Below are 16,080 nucleotides of genomic sequence, written 5' to 3'. Positions count from 1 at the left end.
ATTATATCTACTTGGGTTTACTATTTTTATATTTTAGGTTGGCTTTACATGCTGCTTGGAAGATGACGCCAAAACACGAAAAACAGGTTAGTGCTCCAAGTTGTGTGTGTATGTTTAACTTAACTTTTGAATAAGGAAGCTGGCTTTACACTACTGAAAGAAGAAATGTTCTGCAAAAATACTTCTGGATTGGTCTGCTGTCATCCTGGGTAGGACTATATAACCAACCAGCTATGAATGAACGGAGCAGCTCAAAATCCTTTATGCGAATATATTGGGTAGCATCTTAGGATACAAAGAAGGTTTGTAATTGCTGCAGTGAAGAGATAACAGAAATAGTTCCTCTGAAGTATGTGTTGTGATGCTGTGCATGGAGGTGAAATCCTAAGAGTCAAGCAGGTTCTGTAAGTAGGGGTCGCAACAAAAGGCAATTCTGTTGACATATGCTGTTCTTTAATTATTAAAAGCAAAAGAGGCCTTCACAGTGTGTGTTTCTATGTGCATTCCTCTTAAATAGTAAACTGCCATGAAGACAATTCTTCTTGAAGTGAAATGTTTGGCAAGACCTGCAGGGCCAGGTTTGAGGAGCCATTTGGTGGACCTCCTTCTCCATTAGTAGGCCCTGATGGTGGTGCGCAACAGTCTCAGGGAATAGTCTGAAGGCACATAAGAGAGCCATCTTGGTGATGCTAAGCAGGTGACCACCTTGAGTTCCTTGATGTAATATAAATATATGAATACAGTGGCAGAGGCACTACCAGGCAGCTGAATCTAGCCTCCATTTTCATTCTGCATCCAGTACCACATACCAGGGTGGTGTAGGTGTTAGAGTGTTGGACTAAGACTGGGGAGACAGGTGTTCAGATCCCCACTTGGCCATGAGTCCCACTTGGCTGACTTCGGGCCAGACAATGGCCTGGTTTACACGTCATGGTAGGCCAACCCATGGCTTACACCAGGAGTGGAAAACCTATGGCCCTCCAGATGTTGTTGGACTACAACTATCAGCTCCAGCTATGCTAGCCAACAGCCAGGAGTGATGGGAGTGTAGTTCAGCAACATCTGTGGTTAATGAGGAGAATGCTTAACCACGATCCCAGGTTCAGACAACATGTGAAGCCAAACCTTGGCTCAGCTGCCATGTTGTGCTGAGTAAAAAGGTCTGGGGAGGAGGAAAAGGTCTGTAATGTCCTCTCCGGAAGCCACCATATTCACATTCGACCATCTTTTGGCTTAGTGTTACTCGCCCAACCTATCTCACAGGGTTGTTGGCAGGATAAATTAGGGGGCCATGTATATCATCTTGAGTTCCTTGAAGGAAAGGTGGGGTGCAAATATAGTAAATAAAGAAATTCCATGCTCCTGCTGAATCATGGCATGTGCACTGTCTTGCTCATCCTGAGTCAGGCCAATATTTATTATTTTATTATTTTATTTTATTATTTTGTTTATATCCCACCCTTCCTCCCAGCAGGAGCCCAGGGTGGCAAACAGAAACGCTAAAAACACTTTAAAACATCATAAAAAGACCTTAAAATACATTAAAACAAAACAATGTTAAAAACATTTTTTAAAAAGCTTTAAAAACATCTTTTTTTAAAAAAAAAAGGGTTAAAAATATTATTAAAGAAAACATATTAAAAGCAATTCTAACACAGATGCAGACTGGGAGATAGGTCTCAACTAAAAGGCTTGTTGAAAGAGGAAAGTCTTCAAAAGGCACCAAAAAGATAGCAGAGATGGCGCCTGCCTAATATTTAAGGGGACGGAATTCCACAAAGTAGGTGCCACCACACTAAAGGTCCGTTTCCTATATTGTACAGAACGAACCTCCTGATAAGATGGTATCTGCAGGAGGCCCTCACCAATATTCCATGTATACCAGTGTTGTTTACTCTGCTTGGCAAAGGGGCACCTTAGAGCAAGGTCCTTCTCAACCTGACTGGTTGACATATTAACTGGAGATGCCAGGGACTGAGTGTGTGCGCTGCAACAACTGTGGCCCTCATAATTGGTACCAACATTGCTCTTGCATGGGCTTTAATGAAGAAGAAATCTAGGAGATTGTTCCCCTTTTTAAAATGAAATTGTTATGCAGATAAGCCCACAAGGGGGGAATGCAAGTGGCCCTTGTTAAACGCTCACTGTTTGAGGAATGCATTTTAACAGCCTACAGCTGTTAAAATGCACAACCACTGTTACGTTAGAGCTGATGGATCTTCCTATTAAAAAGACATTGGATGCACAGTGACATTAAAAAGAATTTTTAGTTTATTCATGCAAACAGCAGATTTACAAATAAAATATACATGGGCCTGTTTTTTAATGAGCCCAAACAAAACGAACCCTTAGGTTCAGTGAGACAGAACCAAAATCATATGCTGCTAAATGGCAAATAATGTGGTTATAATTGTATGCAGAGAGACACCTTGAAGCTCCTAAGCATCTTGGTGGGCTAACATTGGGGACAAATAAATCTGATTTAATGAAAGCTAGAATGAAAACTAGCTGGCCGTCATTCACAACTTTTAAGAGAGGGGTAGGGAATCTCAGGCCCCAGGGGCCAAATGTAGCCCTCCAGAACTCTCCATCTGGCTGTTGGGACTTTCTCCAGGCCACATATCCTCCCTAGCCACACCACCTCATCCTAGGTCTCATCTCTGACTGCTTCTACTTCACACCCTCTGAGGGTTTTTCCTGACTGAAATGTGCCCCTGAACTGCCTGATCATGCCTCTTGTCTGGATGACGTGTGAATATGTGTAGAAACAAGCCTACTGTACAAAGGCCACATTTACTTTTTTTTTTGCTCCACCCACATTTGCCTCTGCCTTGCCAACCACTGTATGTGGCCTCTGGAAGGTTACCAAGAAGGGAATGTGGCCCTTAGGCTGAAAAAGGTTTCCAACCCCTATTTTAAGATACGTTTCATTTTGGCTAACAACAAAAATTTTTACTTTTACTTTTTAAGTCCTGCTTATTAGTGCTGAGTTTGGGGAAAATAGTTGGCATGGAATACATGAAGGGAGTTGCTTCTTGTACAGCTGCTGTAGTATGGAAAAGGTTGCCAAATTCCAAAATTGCACATTCAAAACTTCACGATTAGGAAAGAGGGCTGCCATCTCCTCTGCCACTTCTCCATCTCACTTCAGTGTCCTGCTGCTTACCTAACATTAGGCCAGACCCATCCTGCTCTCTTGTTCTCCAGTCCCACCCCCCTAAAATATTGATGGTGTTGTTGTTGTTAAATTGCCTTCTACACAAATGTCTCAAGGCAATGAACAATAAAAAAAATAAAAAGTTATAATTAAAAACAAAACAAAACCGCATATATCCATGACAGAGACCCATTCATCCAGCTGGGGAAGCCTATCAGAACAAAAATGTCATCCTATAGGCTGTAAGCTAGGGATTCCATGTGTCCCACTTAGTGATGGGCAAACTTCTCTTGGCTTGATTTGGAATAGGACTCAGTAAACAAAGCTATTCTTTCAAAAAAGGGAAAGACAAGAAAAAGAAAATAGTTTGGTTTATTCCAGATTGTGCCCCATTGTACCTCCAGTGATATCGGGAGTGCACTGGGGTCTGCACACCGTCTGACTGGGTGCCAACCCCCCAAATTCTCACTGTTAGTTTCTCAGTCCCTGCTGACAACCTCCTGGAGCCTTCCCTGTACTGTCCCATCCCTTGGCCTGGCAGCAGTAGTGGAAGGATGGACTCACTGCTGACTTATGCCACTCTTTGTGGCAGCACTCCAGCAGATGGCAAGGGTCCTGGGAAATATAATTGTCCCAGGACTCCTGATGTCCATCAAAGTTCAGGGGCCCTGGCTTGGGAAATTATATTTTTCAGGGTCCCAGAAGCTAGGCTTCTTGGTGTGGCCTCCAGCAAGACCTCTTTGAAACTGCTGATGTCACTGCTACCAGGTCAGGTAAATGGGAAGTTGATATGTAGGCAGGAACTTCTCCAGAGAAAAGTTATTGGGGCCATAATGCTTGCTTCAGACTGAAGGCAAGGAAGTTAGTGTGGTGCAGCACTTAGTGTAAATTCAAAGATAAAAACATATACTGTGTCTTGCAACAAACTGCACAATAAATAAATACACTTAAACAAGGCAATATCTATATTGTACTAATGCAAAATGTCAGGAACATCAGAGTCCATTTCCATGAGTCTTAAGTTTATGCAGTTGACTTTATATTGATGATCCATAATTGGTGGTTCATAATATTCATAGTTAGTTGGGATTTTGATATGTTTGTAAAAAATCATGTTGAATTTTTGTATTAGTATAATTTAGATATTGTTTGTATAAATTTGAGTCTATTTATTGTGTAAGTAGAGGTGTGTGTATCAGACTTAAACTGGAAGACCCAGGTTCAAGTCCCATGAAACTCACTGTGTGACTTTGGATTCTCAGACTCTCTCCTCCTAACTTACCTCATAGGGCTCTTGTGAGGATAAAATGATCGTGGTGGGAAGACGCATGTATGCCTCCTTGAGCTCCTTGGAGGAAAGGATAAATGTAATCAACAAACAAACAAATATGAACACAGTATATACAAAGTACCAGGAAATAACTTTCAGTGACATTGCTAGTCCCAGTATGTGGCTAGGAGAGAAAACAGCAAATTGTAACTCAGTGTGGTATAGTGGTTAGAGTGTTGGACTAGGATCTGGGAGATCAGAGTTCAAATTTCTACTCAGCCATAAAGCTTACTTGATGACCTTGGGCCAGTTCACAACCTCAGCTTCACCTACCTCATAAGATTGTTGGGAGGATAAAATGGGGAGGAGAACCATGTACGCCACCTTCAGCTCCTCGGAGGAAAGATGGAATATAAGTGTGATAAATAAATAAGCACATCTTGTTTATCACATGGGGGATGGTAAAATTAAACATTTGAGCTGCCTCTGCCACAAAATTGCATGGTGTTCTAGGCAAGATATTATTACACCAGCCTCAGCTGGCAGAGAATACTGTAATTGCTCCTGGCCACCCAAAGGCTTCTTAGTTGAGCAGAAATTTGAGTTTGGGTTTTCCCAATCCATGTCCATCACTCTGCCCACTACTACATCCTACAGGAGTAGATGAGGCTGTGGCTTGTTCTCTTTTTCCATTACCAATCGCTTTCTCAGACTGCTCAGGAGTTGTTTGTCGCTCCATGAATCTGTAAAACATGAGCTTATGTATCATCTGTTGTTCCCTTCATTCCTCCAGCTTTTGTAATGCTTAATCACTGCAAACTAATCTTCCTGGTATTATTTTCCTGATTTTTTAAAAAAATGTCCAATGCATGCTAATTTTAACATTTAGGTTGTCATAAGTTACTGCGACTTATAGTCTTAAATCTAGGGTGAGGAATCTGTGTGGCCCTCCAGGTATCGTTGGACTATCACTCCCATCATCCCTGACCACTGACCATGCTTGCTGGGACTGATGGGAGGTGGAATCCAGCAGCCTGTACAGGGCCCCACATTCCCCACCACTTCCATACATGCAGAATCATCTGGAGATCTCCTCAGCAAAAGCAAAGCAATGGACATACCCTGTGTTTTGTTTTGAGTGCTTATTCTATAACAGCGACTCCCCAACTTTTTCCCCCCATGGACCCCTTGGAAGCAGACCACATGATGATTTTTCTGCCTGTTGTGGTGATTGTAATGTGCTGTGGTAGATGCTGCATGATTTAGTAATTGTATTTTTATTGCTTCTTTTATTTCTTTTTATTGCATTACAATTTGCATTCCATAGAATTCAAACTGTAATACAATAAAATGCCATATTTAAGAAATAAAAGAAACAACAAAATACAACTAAAAATCAAAATGATTATTTAATGCGGACAAGCCGTGGACCACCTGAATGAAGCTTGTGGACCACTGGCGATCCACAGACCACCATTTGGTAACGCCTGCCCTCCAGCATTGCTTTTCTTAAAGTACAGATTTTTTTTTTTGCAATATTCGGATGGCAACAAGCCCTCTCTGTCCCTTCAGCATTGCTAAAATTGTTGTAGTAATAGTGGGAATGTGTAGTGTGCTAATCTCTAATGCCTAAGTAGGCCAAGGAAGTGTGGCTGGGGGTGGGGGGAGAATCCCTCTTGAGTAACTGACAACAAAGAATTGATGAATATACCATCCTGCCCCTTCCCTCAGCACTAACATTTGGGTAATTTTGGTTGTTGTCATTCAGTTTATTTGCAATACCTCATTCTTATATTAGTCCAGTAATTTAATTTATTTGTATGGTCAAGAAAATCAACCAGGCACTCAACCTGGGAAATGCAAATATTTTCAGTACTTGTAATGAACGCATTCTATCCCACTTTACTACACCGAGTGTACTTAAGTTAGAGAGCCAGTTTGGTGTAGCGGTTAGAGAGTCTGACTAGGATGTGGAAGACCAGAATTAAAATCCCCAGTCAGCCATGAAGCTTGCTGGGTGACCTAGGGCCAGTTACTGCTGCTCAGTCTAATCTATCTCACAGGATTGTTGTGAGGATAAAATGGGGAGGAGGAAGAGCCATGTTGGCCACCTTAAGCTCCTTGGAGGACAGGTGAGATATAAATAATGAAAATAATAATAGTAAAGGCAGCTTAAAAACTATTCCTCGTGAGGAAGGACCATAGTTCTGTAGTACAACACATGCAGACAGCCCCAGATTCAATCCCTGGCATCTCTAGTTAACAGATCACATAGCAGGTGATGGTGAAAGACCATAGAGAGCTACTGCTAGTCAAAATAGTACACAGTACTGGACTAGAAGGACAAATGGCCTGACCTGATGTAAGCTAGCTTCCTTCACTCCTATGTTTTTCCAGTTCATAAGATTTCACCAGACACTGCTTGAAGAATCAATAGTATATCAGCCCACATCTCTCTTTTGCCCATACACTTTCAAGCTGATGTTTGCAGCCATGTGCAAATTTAATTTTTTTAACAAAAATTGGAGCCTGAGAGCTATGGGTGCTTAATTTGGCACCCAAATACCATATTCCATGCTCGCTCTTAAACTGGACCGTGGAAACTTCAAGGCACATAAAAAGCAAAGGCAGCCATCTTGAGTCCACAAGAAAAAGCTCCGAAGTCCAGAGTTTGGTGGTACCAATAAAGGCATTGCCCAGCTGTGTAAAATCCCCCTTGAACCAGAGACAAAGGATTTTTTTAGCACATTATGTTTTGATTGGCTTACCAATTCCAGGATGTTTGTGTCATCAAGAACTGTTTACCAGTGAATTACCAGAAGTGAATTACCACTATTAAGTATGTAATTATTTGCATTTATCTGCATTTCATTTTCCTCTGACCTCACTTTTTACAATCCTTCTCATCCCCAAATATATACCTATAATTCAGGATAACATTTCATGCATCTGATTAAATGGTCTGTAGTGCACAAAAGCTTATGCCATAATCAGTTTGTTAGTCTTTATGGTGCCTCTATGTTCTTTGTTGTTTTTGCTGCAAAAGCTGCTACTGTGGAAATCCCTGTTCATTCATCTGATGAAGTAGGTTGTTGCTTGTCAAGGTTGTTTTCACAATAAATTGGTTAATCACTGAGGAGCCAAAACATTCTTTTGCTGGTACAACATGTGCACTTCTCGAGTTCACTCCCACAGAAAGTAGTGATGGCCATCAACTTGGATGGCTTTAAAAAATGAGAGAAATTCATGGTGGACAAGGATATCAGTGGCTACTAGCCACGATGTCTCATCTTCTTCCTCCACAGTTGGAGGCAGTATGCCTCTAAATGCCAGTTGCTTGGGAATCACAGTGTTGTTATGCTCAGGTCCAGGTTTCATAGACATCTGGTTGGCTACTGCGAATCAGAATGCTGGACTAGATGGGCCATTGGCCTGATCAGGCAGGCTCTCCTTATGTTCTTATGTTTGGTCCTTTATTCCTCCAGGAGAAAGTTCAAGACTCTTCTCAGCATAGAATACCCATACATATCAATTATTGTGTCTGACTTTCTAGTTACAGAACCCTTCGCAGTTCTGTCTTGTAGTTAATTTCACTCCTCTTATCAGTGTGTTTCCCACTTACCTTGTTATCATTTCCCTCTTCAAGGTTAATTTATGGGTCTGGCATGCTACAGCATCCTCCCACCTTTCACCTTCAAAGTCAGTTGCTCTGAGTTGTGTGTTGAGCCTTGGTCTCCTTCTTTCCCAGCTGCATCCTCCCTTTATTTATTGGCAGGGGAGGATGGAGCATGTGCATGCCCCAGCTGGCATCTCCTCATATAACAGGGAAAAAAAACTATGAAAGAAATAAGAATAATCCATCAGTCCTAATTTAAACATATAAATATAAGCAGTCATATGCCCAGTTATGAGACTGATGATTATAAGATACACGTTAAAATGTATAAAGGGCAGTAAGATCTTAAGACCGATGAATAGTGGATGGTGTGTGTTTATCCCGCCAGCCTTGAAGTATAAGTCTATTTGCAACCATAAGGGTACTTTTTCCAGCTTAGACTGCTTTGAGAAGGGCCATAGCTCCGTGGTAGAGCTTCTGGTTTGCATGCAGAAGACTCCAGGTTCAGTCTCTAGGTAGGGCTGACAGAGATCCCTGTCCGAAACCCTGGAGAGCCACTGCCAGTCAGGCATTAGTGATCTAGATGCACAGTGGCCTGACTCGGTATAAAGCAGCTTCCTCTGTTCCAGTGTGGTTTTGTGGTTAAGGTGTTGGACTACGACCTGGGAGACCAGGGTTCAAATCCCCACACAGCCATGAAGCTCACTGGGTGACCTTGGGCCAGTCACTGCCTCTCAGCCTCAGAGGAAGGCAATGGTAAACCCCCTCTGAATACAGCCTACCATGAAAACCCTATTCATAGGGTCGCCATAAGTCTGAATCGACTTGAAGGCAGTCCTCTTCATTTTAATTTCAAGCCCTAATGAACACAGTAGGACTTCATTTTGAGGAAACATACGTAGGACTGTGCTACAAATTTGTATTTCTAAAGAAAGTAAATTGGGGGGGAAAGGTAGATGGGGTAAATGTTTAAGGACTGGTATGGAGGAGTGATAACTATGTCAGAAGGACAGAGGAACAAAGGAAAAGGAAAAGTGGTGAAAGTAAATATGTAAACAAAGAGCCGCCCTGCCTCCTAAGAATAAAAATCCAGATACAGATGGGGAACTTCCTAGCAAGGGCTCTGTGAAATGACATGGGGAAATTCCAAGAGAGCGAAGAATCTCCTTCTGTGTTTTCACCATAATGTGTTCTCCAGGATGATATCCTGTGTCTTCTAAGCCATTGTACTGCACTAGCGTAAGGCTTTCATACTCCCGTAGTGGAGCTTGACGGCCGATGTTGGGGTGTTCCTCTTCTGTGGGAGGGTGAATGCTCCAGAAGGCAAGGCCTGCCAGGGTAGGCAAAGACTTGTTGCTCTGGGAGAGGAGGCATCTTCCTTTCCCTGTTCTGTGGTCTGTTCTCCAGTATGCAGGAGTGGTTGGTGGAAGGGATGGCAGCGCCTACCTGACCTCCTCTCACTGGCATTGCTGCACCTTATCAGGAGGGAGGGGAGAAATGGCAGGGAGGCCACAATGGTGCAAACCCGCCATCAGGAGTGCCAGATTGGCTCTACTGAGTGTCTGCACCATGCCATCCTCCCAGCCGCCTTGCCCCTCTCCCTCCCAGTAAGGTGCGGTGACAGCAGAGATGGGAGGTCAGGTAAGTATCTCCTTGCTGACACTACTGCCAGTCTGAGCACGCTGAATATGGAATCTTGTAGGAAAGAATGTTGTGTGGAAATGGAGAGTCTGTACAAGGCAACAAATTGCTTATTGCCATGGAAGCTAAATTTGACAGACATTTTCTTAGTGGGTTTTAGGTTAAAATCCAAATTAGTTTTTTTTTGGTGGGAAGACAAAATATTTTTCTTTTTAGTTTCATTGTAGTGGGGAAAGAGCAAAGAGGTATTTGACAGTGGTGTTGTTGCTGTTATTTATTGACTTTATATCCCGCCCTTCCTCCTGAAGGAGCCCTGGGTGGCAAACATAAACAAAACAATTTGACAAGAAAAAGAAAAATGTACTAAAAACAGTTTAGAAAGTTCCAAACACAATTACAATTAATAACATTCTAAAACACAAATTCTAAAAAATATTCTAAAAATATTGTAAAGCACAGTTAAAGTTTTTCTTAAAACACAGCTGAAAAACATTCTTTCATCAGTGATCTTCAGGTTGCCAGGAAGAGTTCTCTTCAGCCATTAAATGCCTGGGTAAAAAGAAATGTTTTCAAATTCCTCCTGAAAGTTAATATTGATTGAGACAGGCTCACGTGACTTAGGTTTCAGTCATGTTGAGCTGAAAAAAAAAGTTCACTTGAACTGAACTTCCTCTGTAGATAACATAAAACCAGATCATACAAATGAAATGGGTGGAGTTGTAATGATTTACTGAAAGTCTGTGCCTCTAAGCCAAGGTTTCTGTCTCTCTCCCCTCCCCTTCCTGATTATCTTTTGTTTTCTTTAACAAAGCAATTAGTGGATGAATGATTATATCAAGTAGGTTTTGAGAATTACACCGAAAGCCATGTACTTTGGATTATACTTTCATGTGCTAAAAGGGGGTCCTTCATCACTGGGATATTCTCAAACTGTAGCATGGAGGATATGTGGGGAACCAGGAGGGGAAGCATATAGTCTGTAGAGTTGGGGGGGGGAGTGGTAGCATCCTGAAATAGATGGTGCCTTTTCCCTCCAGCCAAGACCTTTGTTGATTTTATTTATTTCACAGAATTTGTATACCACTTAACTGTAAAATTATTTATTTATTTATTCTATTTCTATCCCACCTTTCCTCCAAGGAGCTCAGGGTGGTAGACAACATGGTTCTCTCTCTCCCAATTTTATCCTCACAACAACCCTGTGAGGTAGGTTAGGCTGAGAGTCAGTGACTGGCCGAAGGTCACCCAGTGAGTTTCATGGCCCAGTGGGGATTTGAATCCTGGTCTCCCAGGTCTTAGTCCAACACTTTAACCACTACATCACACTAGCTCTCATTGAATGTCCCCTGGCAGAGGACCTTTGGCTATCCAGAATTGTGGGTATGACCTTACTGTTACTGCTTCCTCATCACAATGTAATGTTCCAAGAAGTCCAGAAAGAACTACTGCTTAGCTCTCATGACAGTTGGGGGAAGGGCTGTGGCTCAGTGGTAAAGATTTCAATCCCTGGCATCTCCAGGTAGGGCTGGGAAAGAAATCCTTGTCTGAAACCTTGGAGAGCCTCTGCCAGTCAGTGTAGACCAGGGGTAGCTAATGTGGTCCCCCCTAGATGTTCTTGGACTACAGCTCCCCAACCAGCATTGCCATTGGTGGTATGTGATGATAGGAGTTATTGTCCAGCAACATCTGGAGAGCACCACTTTTGTTTCCTCTGGTATAGACAGTATTGAGCTAGATGGACCAGTGGTCTCACTCGGTACATAGCAGCTTCCTATGTCCCCTGGGCATGATTTTAAGAGATGCGGGGAGGGTGTCAGAAATATTGTTCTGTTCCTCATCTTATGTCAGTGTATGATCATTACCCAAATCCACACATTATAGTATAGAGCAGGAAATGGCAATCACTCAGTTGTGTGTGAGGGTCTCTGCATGCTCAGCAAGCAATTTGTGCTGGGTTGGGAGGAGTCCCAGAGTGAGTTTTTTTAAGGGAATGCCATGCATGTACATGACCAAGTGATTGACAGTGCAATCTTATGCGTGTTTACCCAGATATGAGTCCTGTTGTGATCAGGGGGTTTACTTCCAGCCTAGGTAGGAAATGTATACTGAGGTAGTTTGTGTGAATGAACTTCTTCTTGAGCCATTGCTAGGTTTTTTTATACACCAGAGGAGGACATTGGAAGCATTCATTTCCAATTTTAAACTAACCACGGTTCCCTGAGATGCCAGAACTTGGGGAACTTGGGCAATTGTTCGATTACAAACAGCTTGGCACTCAGTGGAAACTTTAGTTCAGAAGGCTGCCATTAATCTTTAGCTTTTCAAAAGTTGTTTTTCAGCTGGTTTCACCCCTTATTGGCATATGAAGACATGGACTGCTGTGAGGTGTAAACTTATTTCTGTGTTGGTTTTTTTTATTAGCCCACTTGATTATGAGAGCTATGATGGTGCCCAGGAGGAGGTCTTTAGACGACTGATGTTGATTTTTATTATTTATTTATTTATTACACTGTTCTCCTGCCCTTCCTCCCAGTAGGAGCCCATTTTCAGACTGCCATGGCACTCGTGGCTGGGTGTTACTCCAGTACAATATATAAAGGTTCTATATCGGCTGTCCTTCCTAAGAAATGGAAATAGGAGATGGCTTTTGACCGAATATAAAATGAATTCTTTACAGTTGATGGAGGTTAAAGAACATTATGGTGCTCAGTTTGAGGTGGCTAGACATTGTCCTACCAGATGCCAGAAGGTAGAGGAACTGGTACACTTTTTATTGGAATGCCTTTTGTATTTAAGTCTGAGGGTCCATTACCCTGAGTCCCTTATCGGTGAGATTAGTAGTAACTCTCCTTTAAGGAAAAAAATTACTCATATTGTCCAGAATAGATTATTATGTGACATTTAGGACTGTTAAATTGGCTTTAGGGAAGTGGCAGATGCTTACAGTTCTAGATGATAATACAGGTTAATACATGTTAATCTGTTGTAGTGGTATAACTTTAAACATATTTTAGTATGGTTTAGTATATATGTACCAATTTTGTTTTTATAGTTTGTATAAGTGAATGGCTTGATTTTTTTTTATTATTTATTCATTTATAGAAGACATTTATATACTTCTTAAACATTCACATTTCTAAGCAATGATTGGCTGATGAGCAATAAACTTGGCATTGATAATGGGCATACATACCTAAGTGCCTATGCAAGTAGGCTCCATTCATGGGCTCTATTCATTGTCATGTAGACACTAATTCACCTTAAGGTTGCTACAAACATGACAGGAACGACTCAGACTTGCACCAGTTGATATATCATGTGCTTGGGCCATAGGAAGCACCCATATGGAATCAGACTACTGGTCCATTTAGCTCAATATTGTCTACACTAACAGGCAGTGGCTCACCAGGATTTCAGGCAGGGAGTGTGTCCCGGTCCTACTTGGAGATGCCAGGAATTGAACCTGGGACCTTTTGCATGCAAAGGGGTTGCTCTACAATATAGCCCTTCCCCATGAATCACTGAGCCTAAGGCCAAATGTGAACTACTCCGAAGAGTAGCAGACTTTGGGTCTTGTATGTCTGAAAAAAAATGCTGTTTAGCAATAGCTTCAACTGCTGCCTTGCAGTGTCAACAAAAGTACTTTGTTCTTTTGAATTTCATTCTTAAGTTATTTGGCAAGCAATAGTGACAGAGATGTGTGTGGGGTTTTTTTCCCATGAGATGGCCCACCTGTTCAGGAGCAGCTGTTGCCTGACTAAAAAATGATTGAAACCCTAGCTTATAATCACATATTTGTTGGTTGGAAATACACAGCATTATCTAATTTAGAAATTCCCCTTTGGCGAGTTGACAAGAAGTTTCCCGGACATAGGCAGATTGAGTCATTGCTTTTCATTTTGCTTGGTTGTATGTTTTTTTTTTCCTCCTCAGAGCCCTCTTTTAAGGCATGCAACTTTGGCTCACAATAACAGAAGCAGCCTATCAAAAGAGGCAAGCTCATTCAAGGCTCTCTTTCAAGGAGAATTCTTAAGTGACATATTAATCGCTTTTTATCATGCGCTCACAGGAATTTGTCACAGTCTTGGTGCGAGACCCCAGGATAAAAAAGGAAGACTCTTGGCATTCACACATAGACTATGAGATCTTCATTCACGTAAGTATACAAATTATAGTGAAAATGTGTTTTATGGTAGCTCCGCCCATAGGCTTTGATAATGTTGTAAATATACAAAGAATACATGCGAGGCATTTGGTGTCTTTATTTTGGTGTGTGTGTGTGGCTAATCCCCAGTTCAGAGGCCTGAGGGGCCCCTCAAGCTGATTTTTCTGCCCCCTTCCACTAATTTTGTTGACAGTAGGAAAAAGAAAAAATAAAGTAGACATTGCATTGTGATGGGTAGAGCTCAGGGTCTTACTGGAGATGCAGGTCACCCCCTCCCTGGTTATGAGATCAGTCATTTGATGAGCAGAGAGGGGGTGAGAATACCCTCTCCACAGATGATTGGTATGGGACATCCTGTATATATATATTATTTATTTGTTAGTTAGTTTGTTTATTATTTGATTTATATCCCGCTCTTCCTCCCAGCAGGAGCCCAGGGCGGCAAACAAAAGCACTAAAAACACTCTAAAACATCATAAAAACAGACATTAAAGTACATTAAAACAAAACAACTTTAAAAACATTTGTTTAAAAAAGCTTTGAAGACTTTTTTTTAAAAATTAAAGTATATGCCCTGTGTGTGTGCATGCTTGGATGCAGGTCTGTGAATGAGACAGTGGGGTGGCTATCCCCATTTTTAGCCACACCCACCACTGGCATGTGGCCTCTGAAGGGTTGGTCATGGGTGAATTGTGGCCCCTGGGCCAAAAAAAGTAGGCACCCTTGTTTTAGATAATTATGGCATGCAGAAGCTATAGAAATGGACTGAAACCTTTCCATGGATTCCAGAGATCAGCACAGAACACATTGTTGCAGCTGCCATGTCCAGCAAACCTTGTCTGATTGGGGACTGGGCCTTGAACTAGGAAAGTCCAGGAACAAAGGATGTTAATTTTTTTTTAAAAAAAAAAATACTTTTGAACATGTACATTCTACCTCCAAATAGCTCCCCGCACACACACAGATGGATAACCATCTCAGAATAGCCTTGTGACAGGAGAAAAATTGGATGAATCAGACTTAATGTAGTCTCACTGATTTCCACTGGGAGTTAATCCCAACATAGCGTGCACAGGTTTGCAGGCTAAGGCTTGGGGGAGAAGCTATGGCACAGTGGTAAAACACATGCTCTGCATGCAACAGGTTCAGTCTCCGGTGTCTTCACTGCTTGAAGCCCTGGAGAGCCACTGCCAATCAATGTACACAGTGCTGAGCTAAATGGACCAGTGGCCTGATTGCTCAGCTTCCTATGCTCCCATTTCTGCCCTAGCTTTGAATGTCAGCATAGCCTGTCACATAGTGTAGATTGCTGCTGCTGGAGAAAAAGAGAGAAAACGTCTGGTCTTTGTGTGCTTGAAGAGGTTCTTCTGGAATGCAGCCAAGTTAGTTCATAACTCTCAGATGTTTACTGAGTAATTTCAGCATTATGAGGGCATATCGTAACAGTTTGTGTCTTAATACAAAACTGTGAGCCCATGGGGAGAAAGGGCCACCCTTTCCCCTGCTGTCCAGGGAGGTATGGAGACAGTGAAGACTGTACTGATGCCACACTGATTTCCATCTCTGGTGTGGACTGCTAGTTCCGAAGTGTATTACTTGCCTTTACTGAAGAAGCTTATCACAGATGAATTGGTGTTGAGTACGCTAAGCTTTGGTGTACCCCAAGCTGTGTGTATTCCTTCTCCCCAAAAGTGGTCTTCAGACAAACCTTTTTTGGAGCTGTCACAGTTAGGGTTGCCAGGTTCACGGCCTGAGACTGATCCTGTATCTTTAGGAGAAGAGAAAGTCAGCCGAGTGCAGGTGTTCTTGCAACTCTGTAATGGGTTGCCAGGCCTGGCAACCAAGAGGTCTTCTGTAACTTTAAAAGTTGTGCAAGGGGAAGGGAGAATTCCACCTTGTGGTTTTTCCCATTACAGAGTTGCAAGAACACCTGTACTTGGCTGACTTTCTCTTCTCCTAAAGATACAGGATCAGTCTCAGGCCATGAACCTGGCAACCCTAGTCACAGTTGCAGCAGCCATGTGCAAATGTTGGTTCATACATCTGCATCTCCATGCAATGCCAGCTATGTTGCAAGCCCATCTCTGGGCCCATCTGCTCTTACAGTAAATTGCATGGACACCATCTGAACTGGTCTATAAAATAAAATCTTCCCTACTTTGCACTGATTGAGTTATGAGTTAAGTGGCCTTCTGTCTTCTGGATTAACATATCAGAAGGGATTGAGAGGG

General features: G+C 42.2%; 1 protein-coding gene across 3 annotated transcripts in view; it reads left to right on the top strand.

Moving 5' to 3' along the window:
• The window catches only part of SNX10 (sorting nexin 10), a 50,656-nt gene that overhangs the window by 16,262 nt on the left and 18,314 nt on the right, over positions 1–16,080 (top strand). For all 3 annotated transcript variants that reach the window (XM_061586947.1, XM_061586948.1, XM_061586946.1), the window contains exons 3-4: positions 38–86; positions 13,754–13,840. In XM_061586947.1, the coding sequence (XP_061442931.1) occupies positions 63–86; positions 13,754–13,840 (111 nt within the window). In that variant the 5' untranslated portion in view covers positions 38–62. The remainder of the gene's footprint in view (positions 1–37; positions 87–13,753; positions 13,841–16,080) is intronic.

This window comes from Rhineura floridana, chromosome 10, assembly GCF_030035675.1.
Source record: "Rhineura floridana isolate rRhiFlo1 chromosome 10, rRhiFlo1.hap2, whole genome shotgun sequence".
Lineage (NCBI taxonomy): Eukaryota > Metazoa > Chordata > Lepidosauria > Squamata > Rhineuridae > Rhineura > Rhineura floridana.
Note: the sequence above shows the minus strand (reverse complement) of the source record. Positions and strands in the feature narration are given on the sequence as shown.